Source organism: Typopeltis vanoorti, chromosome 16 (genome assembly GCF_054136105.1).
Source record: "Typopeltis vanoorti isolate ZY-2024b chromosome 16, IOZ_Tvanoo_1.0, whole genome shotgun sequence".
Lineage (NCBI taxonomy): Eukaryota > Metazoa > Arthropoda > Arachnida > Uropygi > Thelyphonidae > Typopeltis > Typopeltis vanoorti.
The window spans coordinates 89,161,415-89,179,498 of NC_143564.1; the positions used below are offsets into that span (position 1 = coordinate 89,161,415).

An 18,084-nucleotide genomic window follows, 5' to 3' on the forward strand; every position below is an offset into this window, starting at 1 on the left:
AGTTGCAGTCAGTTGGTGGAGACAGAGTTGTAGAGCAGGTGCCCTCCCTCGATGAGTCTATGGACTCTCTGGAAGTGTCAAATAATAATAATAATAATAATTACTTAAATGTTGTGAATCCATTTTCTGTTAATATATTAAAAAAACGCAACTATCAATTCGATGCTGCTGCAAAGTGTAAGGTTTTGAAATTTGGTAATGAGCAATGGGATGCAATGAATTCTGGATGCTGTGAATTGGATCAGGTTGGCAGTGAAGAAAATTAAAGCAGAAATAGTAAAAAAGTTTTTGCTAAAGCTGAGTTTGGGGAAAGTGTGGCAGATAATTTGGAGGAGGCGAGTGAAAACATTGCTGTAACATCCAATCTCTTAGCAGAGATTGGATGTTACAGCAATACAGATCTTCCTGCAAGGCCACAGTATCTGTTCTACTTCTCATAGCCCTTCCCAACTTTGACTCATTAGCAAATGGCTGCATATCTCCAGTTAAGTTGGTCCCAATGTCATTAACATACAAGTTATATAGATTCCTATGACACTGTGATACCCTATACAGCTTCCTGTGACACTCCACTAGCAATCTTCCTCTTTTGGGATACCGCTCCTCCATATACAACCTGCTGATACCTGTGATAGAGAACTTTGTTCAGAGTGATGCCTATCTAGCCACACATTACAGCTTTGAATCTGCTACAGCTCTATGAGTGGTAAGAAATACACAAAACGAAGATGTTTTGTGTATCATATGAGGATGAGGAGGAGGAAGAAGGAGGAGGAGAAGAAGCCGGAGAACAGGATATTTCAATGAAAATTTGTACACATGAACAGACTCTTCATTGCATCTGTGAAGTAATGCAGTTTGCAATTGATTCAAACTCTTCCAGCCTTTTTGAACTATTGTATACAGTTAAGGACTGCATTCAGAAAGACATGATCACAAAAAAGGGAAACAAGTTTCTTTGTTGGATCTGTGGAAGAAATCTCAATGAGTTGTATATTGGAAATGTGTAATGTGCAGTGTAATAGAGCATTAATACAGTACTTTAACAATGTGTTATTATTATTATTACTATTATTTTAATAACATAGGTCTACAAGTATCATCTACTTACAAGAGCCAGCACTGCTGATTTTTCACTCATAAACGGGTATGTACCATGTAATATGATTTTAATGGATTTTAAATTTTTTTGCAATTTTGTATAATGCGGAAACTTGGCCAGTGTGGAAAATATATTCGGTCCCTTGCGATTCCGCTTTGAACAAGCTTCACTGTATTAGTATCTGACCTCCATGGAGTCAAAGAACTCATCGCAGAAGGTGAATACTCTCTTATGCCAAAAGATCATCGAGTCATGCCTTGAACCCATTCACAGATTCTGCACTCATCACATTTTCAGGCAATGCATTCCACTCACCAATCACTCTCCATGCAAAGAACCTACTTCTTACTCCCTTGCTCATACCCTCCTTATACAGCTTCCATGGATGACTTCTGGTTTTACCCTTGTCTCTTATCTCTCTACTCTATGAAATATCTTCTCCACATTGTTCTGGTAACAATCCTAACCAACTTATATGTCTTAATCATATGCCCTCTTCTTCTATTCACAAAACTCTGTAAGTTTCACCACCTCATTCTACCCTGATATCTGACATTCCATATAACTGATACTAACTTGGGCCATATGTGACCTGATCAAAGCCTTATACAGGGGAATCATAACTTCTTTGCTTTTGCATGTCAATTTCCTCCTCATTATTGTCATATTCCATTGGGATGTTCTTACAGTTTTAGCAACATCACCCCTAAACTTCAAATCTCAATCCACCAGACACTCCCAGATTTCTCATCTGTACCATCACCTTCAAAATTTCTCTTTTAATTGTATACTCTGCATCCCAACCTTGCCTGCACTTTGCAACATTAAACTGATAACTCCAATCATTTGCCTGCTTAGTCTGTTCAGATCTTCCTGCAAGGCCACAGTATCTGTTCTACTTCTCATAGCCCTTCCCAACTTTGACTCATTAGCAAATGGCTGCATATCTCCAGTTAAGCTGGTCCCAATGTCATTAACATACAAGTTATATAGATTCCTATGACACTGTGATACCCTATACAGCTTCCTGTGACACTCCACTAGCAATCTTCCTCTTTTGGGATACCGCTCCTCCATATACAACCTGCTGATACTTGTCTGACAGCCAATCAGTTATTCAACTTACTAATTTGTTACCTAATCCCATCTGCTTTAGTTTGGTTAGTAGCTTGTAATATGGCAGTCTACTATTCACCTCTCAAACTTCCACACATTCGCAAACTGCACTCCTTTCTCTTCTCACATTTCTGCTAACATTCCATTCAATATCTTAGTGTGAAGGTGGTGAAGATGGGTGTGAGAGAAGATTTTTTACATGGAGAGGAGATTTAATTGAAGTTTATAAGTACGTTCAGGATATATACTATTATTATTATTATTTTCTCTAGCATCTCCAGGTATTCAAAAGCTCGTTATGGGAGGCTTACTACAGAACATAAAAAAATAATGAATACAATGAGAACATATATATGAAGTTTATTTTTTTATTGTTAGGATAGAAAATATGTTGAATGGCCTTCATCAAGGAGTAGATGCAGTGAATGTATGTTACTTTAAGAAAGAATTTGATAGTTATTATAGCCAAAAGATAGGTTAATTAACATTTATGGATTGTCTAATTTGATATTGTTATGCAATTGTGCATAAATATGTATGGAAAACTTTAAAAGTTAAAAGCAAAAGCTGTAAATGGATATACATAAGCCAGTCTTGTATGCAGGTAGGTGAATTTCATGTAAGCATATCAGTTTGTCCACTGTGGTAATTAGTAAGTATATGGTCCTTTCTGAGTTAGCTATTCTTAGACTGTGGCGATGGAGTTGGTTTTATTATTATTAACACGACAGGTCCCAACTCTCATATGCACAGCTCATCATATACTATGACTTAAATGCATTCACTGTCTCTGCACTCATTGACTTTGAACACATTTGACATGGTTACCTGTATATTATTATTATTATTATGTGACACCTCCAAGCAGTCCAAAGACTCATCGAGGGAGGGCACCTATTCTACAACTTTCCATCTCTGCCACTCAATCCAGAAACTACAGCAAACCATATCATCTACGCCAACACCATCCACTGCCCACCACCACTAGTATTTTCACAAACAATCATAAACATCCATGCCCATGGCGGGATTCAAACCCGCTGCTTTTGGCTGGAGAGAGCAGATATGCTAACCACCTGGCCAACCATGCCGGCATACTGTCCAGGTATAAATATTAATTTGGGTAATTTGTGGAGTTTATGCTTTTCTTACCCTAGATGAACATGTCTTCTGGTGGAAGGCTGAAAATAATAATCATATTCTTCTTAGAGTCTGATGAAAATTGCTTTACTTAATCATACAAAAACAAGAAACATAGGCTTCACGCTACTTGGCTATCCACTGGCAGCTGACATAGTATAAATGTGTTAAATAAACATTACCTTAACTGTTCAAGATTTCAGACTGCTGCTTGAAGTGTATACAGGTATATCACATTATTCATCAGTCTAAAATTATCTTTCTGTGACCATTTCATATCCTGTTTTTATAGGTGAGTTTTTGGACTCTCAGGAGATGTCTGTGTGTAATAATAATCATAATAAGTAACAAATATGTACTGTTCTCTATAGGGATATCTATTTTCATATTTTGTGATATATTCTAACTCTGACCAACTTCTTAAACACTTTAACCTACCCTCTCAGATACAACGCTGAGTGTAGTTGACAGATTATGGCATTGCGTGTAGCTGGAGATTTAAATAGTGTAGAGTGGAGTGTCCTCTTGCAACAAGTCCTTGAACTCCTTTGAGGTGTTATGTAATAATAATAATAATGATAATAATAATATTGAACTGCTACCCTTTCAGATGTTTTGATTGCTATTATTGTGTTCAGTTTTCAATCCCTTTTTATGTAGTGGTACTATTTCCTCATTCTTGTATTTTACTCTTTCCAGGAACCATAACTGTTGCAGGCACATATATCATGGACATGGTTAGTTCCTTGCACAGCACCACAAAGCCCACGGCAAAATTCCATCTAGTTCCATAGATCTATTAACATTTAGTTAAGTTGATATCTCAAACTTCATGTTCACAAACTTTCAACACAATATGAGAAAAAAACCTAAACCTAATTCTCCTCTTGAGCAGACTATCAAGAGTTTTTCAGAAATTACCCCTTCTTTTCTTTCCATCTTCATTGTCTGTATCTAATAGAAAAATGTATGAAAAAAATCTTCCCTGCCTCTATGCTGTAAAATCACTTATTAATGGATATGCTTCTATTATATGCTCTCTCTTTCATTTGGCTGCAACATTTTTTTCAAATTTCCATATCTGGCAAAATCTTTGCATAAATTTTCTCTAATGCATCCTCATCTCTGCAAAAGATAAGTAACCATTCTTGTCTTTGTTATATGCAAGAATTACTTTATTATTTTTTTATTCAAAAATATTTCTGGACAGTTTTTAAATAAGTTAGGCAATATTATCAGAATATAAAAGGAAATAATCTTATATTATAATACGTGATATGTTTTGCACTGATAATATATGTTACTACTAATTCTTGTGAAGGAGAAAAACTATATTTCTATTTCTCATTATTGAAGCATTCTTGAGAAATATTAGGATATACCTGTCAATAATTATCTTACTGATTGCTATATCAATCTCAACAAAGTGACACCAATACTATATGACATCATATTACTCAAGGCTTGGTAACATACAGTATAATAGAGGTAGAGATGTGAGACACTGTCATTAGCTTCCACTATAAACATGCTTTTGAAAGATCTATTTTCCAAAACTTAAACATTTGACAGTCAACATATGTATATGCATGAATATAAATAATTTTCCCAACTCCATCTGTACATCTTGTGAGGAGCTTAGCCTACTAAGTTAAAATAAACAGAACTGAAAGTAGGCTCTTATCATAAAACTGGGTACAAATGGAATATATCTCATTAGAATGAAATATATTATATTAGAGCATCTGCATTATATTTATTTATAATTTTCTGATATTTTTTGTTTCTTATGTTGTGGATAATATGTTTCATATTAATATCAATAAATAAACAAGAGAATATCAGTACTGATAATGTATAACAGGTTAATAGTACAGTAACAAAATTATTATAATCGGGATATGTTATTTTTTATTAATTCATCATTAATTATTATTATTATCAACAGACCTCTATGGAGTCAAGAGACACATTGTGGGAGGCCTCATTCTCTCATGCACAGCTCATCATACCTCAACTTCATTGCATTCACTGTCCCTGCACTCACCACACTCTCAGGCAATGCATTCTAATCACCTACCACTCTCCATGCAAAAAATCTACTCCTCACCCCTGCCTTATACAGCTTCCAGGGATGGTCTCTTGTTTTCCCCTGTCTCCAGATATTCTATGAAAAATCTTATCCACACTAATCTGGTAATTATCCCTTACCAACTTAGATGCCTCGATCATGTCTCCCCTCTTCCTTCTATCCACTAAGTTTTGTAATTTGTATTCTCTCAATCTGTCCTCATATTCCACATTTCAGAGACCAGAAACCAACTTAGTGTCAGTTGTCTCTGAACCCTCTCCTACATCTTATCATCCTTCTCAAAACCTGGCAACCAAATCTGCGCATAGTAATCCATATGCAGCCTGATCAAAGTCTTGTACAATGGAATCAAAACATCCTTACTTCTACTTGTCAGTGTTCTCCACATCATTTCCATAATCCACTGTGGTGTCTTCACAAGTTTAGCACAATGTCCACAAAATTTCAAGTCCCCCATTCTTTAATCTCCTCCACCTCCTCTAAAATATCCCCACCAATCATGTACTTTGCATCCCATCTTTGCTTTCAACCAACTTAGGGAAGCAAAGATGAGATATTTGCTCCTTGAATCTCCACCCTAGATGGGCTCAATCTCTGCAATCATCACAAACCTTGTAACATTAAACCGATATCCTCACACACACACCCATTCAGACAGTCTATTTAGGTCCTCTTGCAAAGCTAGACCCTCTACTCTACTTCTCATAACTCTCCTCTGTTATGTGTGGCCTCTGTTATGTATTGCTTAAGGTAATTATCCCTTAAAAACTCAAGAAATTCATTCTCTTTGGTTCCTGATGCTGTCATCCAGTATATATTACCATAATTGAAATCACCCATAATGATTATCCTTTTCTTATTAGCCAGACCAATTTGTCTACACATTTCCTTCTCACTGCATTTCACATTGCCAGTTCTATAGCAACGTCCTACTAAACATTTCATCCTGCCTGCCTCCACTTCACACCATGCTACTACAAAACAAGTGTCAATATTTGCTCCTTGCATCTGCACTCTAGATGGCCCCAATCTCTGTAATCATCACTAACAGTCTTCCTCCCTTTTTGCTTTCTCTGTCTTCATGAAAGACTGCATAACCCTCCATCTCTATTCCTGTCAGAATGTTATCCATGTTCAATTATGTTTTACTTATGCCAACAATTTTTGGTTGAATGAACTCTATCGATGTTACAATTCCATTCTCCTTGTTTGAAATCATCATCATGCATATCAAGGATTTAGGCCTAACATGGCCTGTTCTGGACTTAGAAGTCATTGTTGAATCGTGCGTTTGAAATGTTTGAAATAACTTATAGAATTTGTAAACATATATATAGTAGCTCATTTCTGTTTCTATAACAAGTCCCAATAACCTCACTTCTTGGATATGACTCCTTTCTCAGACCAAAATTTCACACACACACATCTTTGATGTGTGGGTGAAATTTAGCCCCATTCTGCCTCCTGGAAAACAGACCTTGTGCACCTTTTCACTTCCCGCACCTCTTATCATAAAATCTCTGTACACTGCCACTCTCAAATCATTCAGTATTTCTTTCATATCTTTCATCTCATTCTTCTTCACATTCCTATGCAAATTCATAATTCTCATATGTTTAATCTCTTGCCCCCATCTTTACCAACTCTGCTTTCATATCTTCAATTAGTTTTTCAGTGCTATTTATGCAAATCACATTTTCACCACCTTGCACATCTGCTGTCTTAATTATGAACAAATTCTGGAAAAACAATTAAAACTGTAGAACATGTCTTAAAGTTACTTGTGGGTATTGGGGGAGATGACATCTGTCAGAGTTGCAGTAGGTAACTATGGCAATGATGAATGCTATTATGTCCTTTGTGTATGTGTTCTACATGTAGAGAGTATACAAAAATGATAGGACATGCTAATCTCCAAATGAGAAGTATCAACTTACTTTTTTTCTGAAAAGTCCTTATAAATGCCCTACACTATCCCTATTACATAGTCTTTCTCAACTAAAGAGTACTGTGATTCTTCCAATTATACTATATATACATGATATTTGGAATGTAATTTGGAGGTACAATAATCCCTCAATTACCCAGCTGCAATGGGAAATCAATTTGGTGGATGGATAATTGAAGGATCAGTTTGGGTACAGTTGGTGCTGTACCAGAGGTCATTTAACACAGCAACTAATTCAAGGGTCAGTTAACTGAAGATCTGGTTATTTGAAGATCAGATAATTGAGAAATCACTATATACCTATTATTATTATGAACATTAGATGTTCATGAAGTCAAAAGGGTCATCACACACAAGGCTCATTAAACCATGCCTTAAACTCATTCATAATTTCGACACTTAAGACACTCTCAGGTAGTACACTGTGTTCACCAACATTCTTCATGCAAAGAACCTGCTTCTCCTATGTCTATTCACATTCTTCTTATACAACTTGATGAGAGATTATGCAGATAGATTAAGGGAATGCAATATTAAAGCCTCATGAATAGGAGAGGAGATATGACTAAGATATATAAGTTGGTCAGGGGGCTATTACCAGGTTAATGTGGAACATAAACATACAGTTTTTCATACTCCAAGTATTACAGAGACTAAATACCACTTTATTCAGTCTTCTCTAGATCCCTCTCCAATATATCATCATCTGCTTGAAAACCAGCTATCCAAATCTGCATGCATTAATCCACATGTGATCTAATCAAGGCCTTATACAGTGCAACTATAACTTTTCACTCTGATATGTCAAGATCCTCCTCATCATTGCCATAATCCATTACGATATCCTCAAAGTTCTCATAATTATGTCTCCACAACTCCTAGAATTTCCCTAGCAATATATGTAAAGGTTTGAATTTTGAACTGGACAACTCCACTCACAGTCTTTTCAGATCCTCTAAAGGGTACATGTATATGTTCTACTCCTCACAGTTCTCTTCCTCTTTGTATCACCTGATACAAAGAGGAAGAGAACTTTTACCATTCAACTGCATATCTCTGGTAAAGAAAGTGGCAGGGGACTATGCCATATGTTCTGATTTAAAGTGATAACAAGCTGGTTCTTAAAAACTAATTATATATTAAGCTTATCTAATAATAATTAAACTAAGAGAGATTATCATGTTCTAAAAATAAACAAGAAACATTATTATAATCTTAGATTACAAAAAATATGCCATTTAATATGAGTAAAGCAGACAGGCATGTAACTTAAGACTACTCTCACCATTAAGTTTTTTGTTCACTTTGATGTGCTTTTTTCGTTTGGAGTAAATTCTACTGGGTATATGCAGTAATTATTTTATTATTATTTATGCTTAATATAACTTGCAACAGTTATAGATCTATTTGAAAAATATATTTCTTTGATGGTACTTTTTTTTTTTTGTTACAATGATTGTTAGTTTAAAATGCATAATATCCTGTTATGGCTTTTTAAATAAAGACACTGCTCCAAACAAAAGGCAATATTCATATGTTTATTCTTCTTTTACCTTTTAATAGCTGGAGAAAATATCAATTAATTAGTGCAAAAAAAGAAGGAAAAAACAGCATTCACACACAAAAACATTACTCAAATGCACATTTTAGCAAACAACAGGAGAGAAAGAGTGTGTAACATGCACATTTTTCATGCACCTTTTGTTTGGTGCAGGTGCCATTGATAATCCACCATCTAAGCACTTACCCTCATTCCCTGGAAGCGCGAAAGAGCTCTCAGCGGTCGGAGAGCACGGAGGGTACGCATTGTCTTGAAAGCCTGGATGCGTCCGCCTCCTACTTCTGAGGCTATAAGATTGATCACAGACACCTGGTAGAGGCAAGAAGGAAATTTGTATTTATTGTACTTACTGAAAAGAGCAAGGGTGAGGTTGGAATGGTGCAGGTCAGGTTGGGTTGGGTAAGGGAAGGAAAATATTGCTCACCCAAAACCCTGTAGAGATAAACTGCAATTTTTTTTTTTTAATTTTAAATTTTGTTATTATTATTATTTTTTTTCATGTAAGAAGTTGCTTTCATGCTGCTGTTGCTGCTCTAAGTAATACAATATAATTAGGAATATATACCTGGCAGAGAAATTTCTCTGTAATAGGCTATTCAGATATGAGTTCTATACTGATGCCTAATTAACATATTATTATGATAGCGATAAAAGTGTTTAATATGAAACCATCCAAATTTCAATGAAAAACCAAACTACTTTTCAATATTAATTCAATAACTTCCATACTCCCCCCCACCTTTTTTTTTTTTTTTTTTTGAAAAAAAGTATTTTAAATTTTGCTGCAAGATTGGTTGCATTTAAAATTCACTCTCTCCAGTGAATACTATCCAGAACAGAAGTGATCAGTTCACAAATTCCAAGACAATGTTATTAAATTTTCCTTATTTAGAAGTCAAGTGATAATAACATAACTGCTCATGGAATTCTTCCTTATCTGCTTATATATTTCATCTTTTTTCTGCTTGACATATTTATTTATTTTTTTGATAGATTTAAATTAGTATGAGGAATTCTCATTAAAATGGGATCCTGTGACATGTTGACTAATGAGAATTTCACTTCACATAAAATCTATATGCTCTGTAATGTAGTAAAAAGCATTCTTGGAGTTCTGTGTATTTTATTTATGGAGTACATCTTCTCTTCTTGTTAAGTAATCATGAATACTAAAAATTTTAACACACACACACACACACACACACTCTTATGCAAATTAATGCAACAGTACGAAATGACCATGCTCGGGTAACTGGATTATCCAACCATTAGCTCATCCAAAATACCGATGTGCTAGAGATTTTCACATTTTTACAGGTAGGTTATCAAGGGGGAAAAAATAGTCACACTGAAGATATGAATCAAAACAGTTTCATACAGGCACTGGGCACAGTCACTGCCCTGTGCCTGTCTGAAAATATAATTTAAATTTAGCTAATAAAATCCAGTTGATGTATTTTGTTATTTTTGTTATACACTATTATAAAACATTTTTAATATTTAACCTTTTCAGATGATAATTCATTTAATTTCTTTTTAGAAAGGTAATTTATACTTTAGTATACATTTCCTTCCCAGAAGAAGAAGATCAAAAATTATTGCTTTTTTTGCAATAAACACTTCCTTTGCTCAAAGAGAAACAGATAAATTATGTGAGATATGCTAGAGTAGTGAAGAAAATTATAGATTTAGTTTCACTTCGCAGCAGAAAATGCTGTGAAGTGAAAGTGAAGTGGGGGGGGGGAGTTATAATAAAGTATGAAACATTTTTATTCAAATGTATATCTAGTGTTCAGATTAATTTAGAATGTGGATGAATCATGGTCCAAATCATGCAATACTAATTTGGTTTCCACATTTTATGCAAAATGTTCTATATTCAAGATTCTTAATATGGTAATACTATAAACTTATTTTATCAATACTCTGCATCTTCCACATTTCAAGAAATTTATATAATACAAAAGTTGCTTTAAAAGTTCAGTTATCTAATTGGGAATTAGATAGATTTAAATATAATTTTGTCATTTATACTATGACACCATAATCTTGCTGTGGATAAGATCTCAGAATATGTGTGTAAAGACTTCATAACATATTAAAAAAATGCCGCTGACTAGTGTATATTATTATGCTGCCTTCATAAAAGACTGCACCATTTTCAGTACTTCAGATATTTTTTTTTTATGGTTTCACACAACTGCAGCAACAGCAATAACACTATCTGGCCATTTGAGATTAAGTGCCATTATATTTCTTGTTGATAACAGTTGATCAATATAATGATGAGATGGAATGCTTCTATTATATTTACTACTATTTACCAGTCTAGTCAATTCATTCCTTATACAATATAAATCCTTTTTAATGAGATAACTACAACAAGTGGTAAAAAAAATGAAGTACTTCTTAACTATCTTTTATCTTTTGTTTTCAATGACTTTGTCTGCTTGAAATTAGTTAACTACTTCTTAATGGAACATACTGGCACAGTGAAAAATGTACTATGGTGTTTATTTAAAACAGTAGCAATTATTGTTTAATTTTTTAGCAAAAATAAAAACTTCTTGACAGATTTTTCCTGAAAGTCTTAAATATCAGATTACATAAAATTTATTTAATTTTTGATTTGCTTCATGTGGATGCATAGACATAATGAAGCTGATATATACTGTTGACTTGCAAACAAGCTTTAAAAAATGATAACATTAAACATAAGGTGACTGTGCCAGCATACAAAGACATCCATTCTGTTATTAGTTATGGAAAAAAAGAAAAGAAGAACTATTAGTCTAATTTTACTGGCAGTGACATTATTATTGGACTACTTGCTTGAATAAGTAGTCTATGAGAAATGATACTTTATATCTGAACATTTAAAATTTTTTTTTTTATTAAGACCCTCAGAAATAAGGTACATTAAGCATACAGTTTACTGAACAAATAATAATTGTTATACCTACACTATCGTACATTATACAGACTCACTTATCAAATATTCTATATAAATTAAAGGAGGAAGATTTTTGGGAAATCTCATGTAATTAAAAAAAAAAGTTTATCAACAGAAACAAAAAAAAATCTCTTTAAACACTTTAAACCTAAAATAATCTTATAAAACGCTTACAGCAGCATGGAAGACACTTTCTATAGCAATTCTCAAATGCTTGTCCTAGAAACCTGTAAGAACTAAGACACCAGAACAAACGCAACCAACACCAAGCACTTTGATGTCAGCAGTTTAGAAGCAGGTGTGCAGGTCTAGACAATTTGTATTATGAATTTTGAATAAAAGTTCACAACAAAGACATTAATCAAAATTAAATTTTATATTTTACAGCTCCTTTATTCCTTTGAATATTGTAACACAACACTTGACAACCACTTTTTTCTTCCCTAACTCCAGTAACTACTTACTCTCATGCCCTCCAGACGAGACAGTGCACGAAGGGGGCGGAGAGCTCGAAGAGTTCTCATAGTTTTAAAGGCAGGAATATTACCATATCCTAATAAGCCAACAGCCAGGTTAAATATGGAAACCTAGGGTGAGTCAGGTCATCGGGGTGGCAGGAAAGGCAGGAGGGATTGAAGAAACACAGCCAGAACACAGATGCATGAAAGAAATATGTTGGGATTAGTTTTAACTAATATTTTATTAATAGAGGGAAAGGAAAGGTGTGAATTAAGGATAAGGAAGGGTTCCATGGTAACTAAAATTAAATTTTATATTTTAAGCACAGTAATATTTATTATCATTAGATTATGAATATTGGACCATTAAAAATAGTTAATCAAATGGTAAAAATTATAAATACATTTATAATATTAAGTTTATTTTTTTATTTCTCAGGTAATGTACTATATTAATATATTAAATATGTTGATATTCCTTACTTTATTTTAGTGAAGAAGTTAAAGGATACATTTTTTTTAAGCAAGAGCATTAATTACGGAAATAAAGAGCCAAAAGGCTTCACTTCAGTGCTGTAAAATTATTTAAATTAAGGGGATATTAAATCCCACATTATTTCAAAGCTGAATAAGAAACTAATATAATAAAAAAATATATTCAGCATGAAACTCTTTGATTTCTATCTTTGAGATTCTTATTCTTCTTTGAAATAATGTGGGATTTAATATCCACTTAAATTAAATAAAGAGCATTAATATTATGTTTCTGAATAATACAGTACCAAGGTGGCATTAGAAAAAATATTAAGCTCCATCAACAGAGTTCAATATTTGTCCCAGTGCTGTCTTGGTGGCATTATTCAGAAGCATGATCTCAAAGGTTGACTGTATTTTAACCTTCTATAAATTTTTTTTAAGGATTTCATTATTGAGACAGTACTGAGCGAACTCTCTTCAGAAAACAGTAAGGAAAAGGATAAAACATCTGTAACTGTTAACCAAGGCCAAATATCATTTGCATTAAGAAATTCTAAAAGGCAACAAGATATGAACAGAGATCATACATAGTACGATAAAAAAATAAAAATAAAAAATAAAAAAATCGGACTGTACTTTTTTTTTTTTTTTGATCTCTAAAGGATTTACCCGATGTTCAGTACTGTCTCATTGTGGAGTAGTTCTCTGGCAATGTGATATAGAGAGGCCAGTGTTGTGCCTCTGTTTTTACTATTACTATTTTATTAATTATTCTTTTAAATTGTAACAATAAATCAACAAACTGATATCAACAAATCTTCACTGCTGATTTGGTTCAAGGCAGAAGTGGCAAAAAGTAGGGTGAAGCACAGTGGGGACTTCAGCTGATACAGTAGCATGAAAGTTTTCTTTTAATCCTGCTTTTTTTTTTTTTTGTTTGTTTGTTTCACTTGGATTGCTACATCCAACCCTGTAGAGGAAACCCTGGAAATTGTTGACTAATGGGGCTCTAGCACACCCAATTCCATGAAGAGCATCTGTTCTGATCAGAAACATACTACCGCGTCCAGGGTAACCGATGCGTCGAGAACTGCAGTCCAGGATCTTGATGAGAAATATGCTATGAGGACTCTCAATATACTTCAGCTTAACATCAATAGCACTCAAAAAAAGATGGAAGAGCTTAAGAACATTTTATACAAAAATCACATCCACATTGCATGTTTACAAGAAAGAAAACTAAATCAAAATCTGAAATTTCATATCAAAGGCTATTCAACACTAAGGGAAGACAGACCAGATCATTCTGGCAGAGGTATAGATATACTCTTATGGACCTAACACATTAAATATAAAGAAATCGTATTAACTACATACAGCAATATAAATAGTAACACAGAGGCTCAAGCATTCCAGATATTTCTACCAAAACACATTATTACAATAGTCAATGCATATCACCCAGATAACACAGATATAAACACAGAACTACTTAAGCAACTTAGTCAAACAATGTCAGATACAAAGATTCCTTTTAGGAGATCTAAATGCCAAAAGCCCAACTTGGGGCTCCCCACAACCAGATTGGAAAGGAGCACAAATAGAAGACATAACTGATGATCTAAACCTTGAGATCATAAACAAGCAAAATACATATCTGTCAAAAATAATGGGTGCAGAATCAGCATTAGACATCTTAGCAGTAAATTATGAAACTGCAAATCTTACCCAGTGGAAAATACTAAAGAATGCCATCAGTGATCACAGACCTATTATCACAACCACTGATTTGCAGTTAGACCAAAAACCACAGACAAAAAGATCCTGGAACTTCAGAAAAGCAAATTGGTCTAAATACACACAGTTATTAGAAGCATAGTGCACTGGCACACCCACTAGTAAAGAACTTGATTAGCAACTACTAGAATTAACTAACAGAAAGCTGCAAAAAATTCAATTCCCAGAGGACTCAGGAAAAACAATTGGGTTCCATTTTGGAAAGAATGTAATATCAATGCTATGATCAACAAAATAGATATTATCGACAAATAGTTAAAACAAAATAATACAGAAGAAAACAGAAGGAAGTTACTAAAAAGGAACTAAGATGATAAACTGAAGATGAAATTTCAAACTGCAAACAAAAAAAAAGTGAAGAATTCTACAATAGACTAGATCCAAGAAAAGGCTTAATGAATTTTTTACAACACTCAGAAAGAATTAAAACAGAATTTAATATGTCCTATATTTCATCTCAGTCACTGAGACATCTTCAGGGATTACAAAAAAACTAATGTAACATAAACACAAATAACAAACAATACTAAACCCAACCATGCAGGTGACACTAAAGTCCTAACTAGGTAGAGCGCCCTCTAAGGGCAGTTGTAGGTGGCCTGGAATGTAGGACCTCTGGTGATAAGTGTTTCCCAAATCTTAGGAAGCTTAATGCAACTGTATTTATTAAGATTTGGTTGATTTCTGAGAGCTGCTGCTGATTCTAAGAATAGTTTCTCTTTTTTGAATTTGCTGTGGTGGAGCATGGTGTTTTTTTTTCATGAGATCCTATGGGTTGTATCCAAGACATGGCCAGCATGGAGTGACTGACCATAGTCATGGTTGCAGATGTATGACTTGTGTTTCTCCAAGCAGATGATTGCTGATCTGTCTGTCTGTCCAAAGTATGCCAGCTTACAGGAACAGGGTACTTTATAAACTCCAGGCACTGAGAGAGGAGGGAGCTGATCTTTTGTAGAATGGATAAGGTAGCAAGTTTGTGCTGGAGCTTAAATGCTGTGTGTAGGTTGTACTTGTTTAAAATCTTGGCTATTTTTTCGGATGTGCCATGGATGTAGGGTATGGTGATGGCATTTCTAAATGCTTTCTGACGAGAAGACCGGGGAATGGGGGAGGAACTGATTATTTTTTGATACTGTGATCGCTGTAGCCATTGGAGAGGAAACTGTTGTGTATGTGGTCAAGTTCAGTTGTAAGGACGGTTCCACTGGAATAAAGATTGTGGGCTCTCTTGGTAAGAGTTTTAATAATGCCATATTGTTGAGCGGGGTGGTGGTGGGAGAGTTTGTTCTGTTAAATTCTGTTTTAATCCTTTCCTCAGAAAGGATTAAAACAGAATTTAACAAAATTAAACAAAATTTAACAAAATTTTAACAAAATTTAACAAAATTCTGTTGTTGTAAAAAATCCATTAAACCTCCAACATGATGTCCTCACAGCACTTAAGCCTCTACACATGGACTCACAACACTGGAATATCATCTCTTCAAACACAATATCCTCAGGAATTAATAAGCAGCAACAAACAAACAGATGGCAAATATACCAGCCAAACATTACTCTAAAGTAAGCAAACTGCAGTACAACAAAGAAGACAAAAGGTGCAGGAAAACTGCAAAAAATCTGCTAATACAATCCAGAACCTATCCTTCTGCAGACATCTTTACTCAGGACCTCACAATGACAGAACTAGAAACAGCAATTAGTCAAATTGATATTGACAAATCACCCAGAACTGATCTTATCTTTGGACATATTTCTCCCATAAAAACATAGGAGAAATAGCCAAAAACTGCCTTCTGAAGATATTTAACACTTCTTGGAATACAAGTAAACTGTCAAAAATCTGGAAAACATCAGTCATTATACCCTTACTTAAACCTAACAAAAACCCTAGTGACTGGAAAAACTACAGACCAATAGCTTTGGCTAATACTCTCTGTAATTTTGAAATTGTAAAAAATTATGAGAAGACCTTAGCCAAAGAGATCAAGGGTAATCCCAAAGAGTTCTTCTGCTATGTGGCAAGTAAGAGGAAGAATGACTTCAGAAGGATAACTTTAGTGGGTGCTGATGGTATTGAGGTGACAAAATCAGATGTAATAGTCAAGTTACTGAGTGATCACTTTTCAAAAGTCTATCACCCAAGTGAGAATATCTCTATAGCTGTAGCAATATCTAATGTGAGAATTGAAGCTAAAGAATCAGAGGTATTTAATATATTGCAAAATTTAAATGCAAACACTTCTGTAGGCTTAGATGGAATATCAGCTCGGGTGTTGCACGAATGTGCAAATGAATTGTCAACCCCTCTTACTTGGATAATTAATTTAAGTTTGAACTCTGGTATGGTCCCTAGGGAGTGGAAGTTAGGCAAAGTGGTTCCTTTGCATAAGGATGGCTCTAAAACTGCGGTATTTAATTACAGACCAATCACCATCTCAGGAGTAGTGGTAAAAGTATTGGAAAAGTTGGTTAAAGACAAAATTCAAGAATGGGTGGATCAGGATATGATACTCTATAGAGGCCAACATGGTTTTGTTAAAGGTAGATCCTGCCTTAGCAATCTATTAACTATTCATAATAGAATAACATCTGAGTTGGACAAAGGAACTGGCTACACAGTGGTACTTCTGGATTTTGCTAAGGCTTTTGACAGGATACCCCATAGAACACTGTTACGCAAATTGGAGCAGATGGGAATGGATATTAAATTGGTGATATGGATAGGAGAATGGCTCAGGAAGAGCTACCATAAGGTGGTGTATGGAGGAGCTGAGTCCAGAATGAGGCAGGTGACCAGTGGTGTGCCTCAGGGCTCTGTGCTTGGGCCAATGTTGTTTAATTTGTATATAAATGATATAGGAAATGGCTTAAAGGGAGATATTCAGTTGTTTGCTGATGATGCAAAGTTGTGTAGTGCAATAAAAAATCAAGCTGATGTTGAAAGTTTGCAGGATGATTTAAATAAGCTGGTAAAATGGGCAAAAGATAATGGATGTCAGTTCAATGTGGAAAAGTGTAAAGTCATGCATTTTGGGATTAAAAGATTACCAGCTGTGTACTACATCGATGGAAAGGTACTCTAAGAGATTGATGAGGCTAGGGACTTAGGGGTATTGGTAGATAGAGAGATGAAGTTCAGAGGACACATTGCTAAGGTGTCCAAGATTGCACATAGGATTACTTGGTTGTTGAGGAACACACTGACACCCAGAGATAAAGAGGTTATTATTCCCCTTTATAAAGCATTGATACTTCCACATTTGGATTACTGTGCTCAGGTCTGGTCACCTGGATTCCTTGGAGATGAGGAGGCTGTGGAGAGGGTTCAGAGAAGAGTGACCAAGTTGGTGAGTGATATAAAAAATGCTCCCTACATTGGTAGATTGAGAGCTTGTGGATTGCAGAGATTGGTTGATAGGCGAAGAAGAGGGGAT

At 34.7% G+C, this 18,084-nt stretch overlaps 1 protein-coding gene across 1 annotated transcript in view; it reads right to left on the bottom strand.

The window, feature by feature from the left end:
• The window catches only part of LOC150098179 (sodium channel protein para-like), a 1,334,265-nt gene that overhangs the window by 182,965 nt on the left and 1,133,216 nt on the right, over positions 1 to 18,084 (bottom strand). The window contains 1 exon segment of the mRNA XM_090406598.1: positions 12,377 to 12,499. Within this exon segment, the coding sequence (XP_090262724.1) occupies positions 12,377 to 12,499 (123 nt within the window).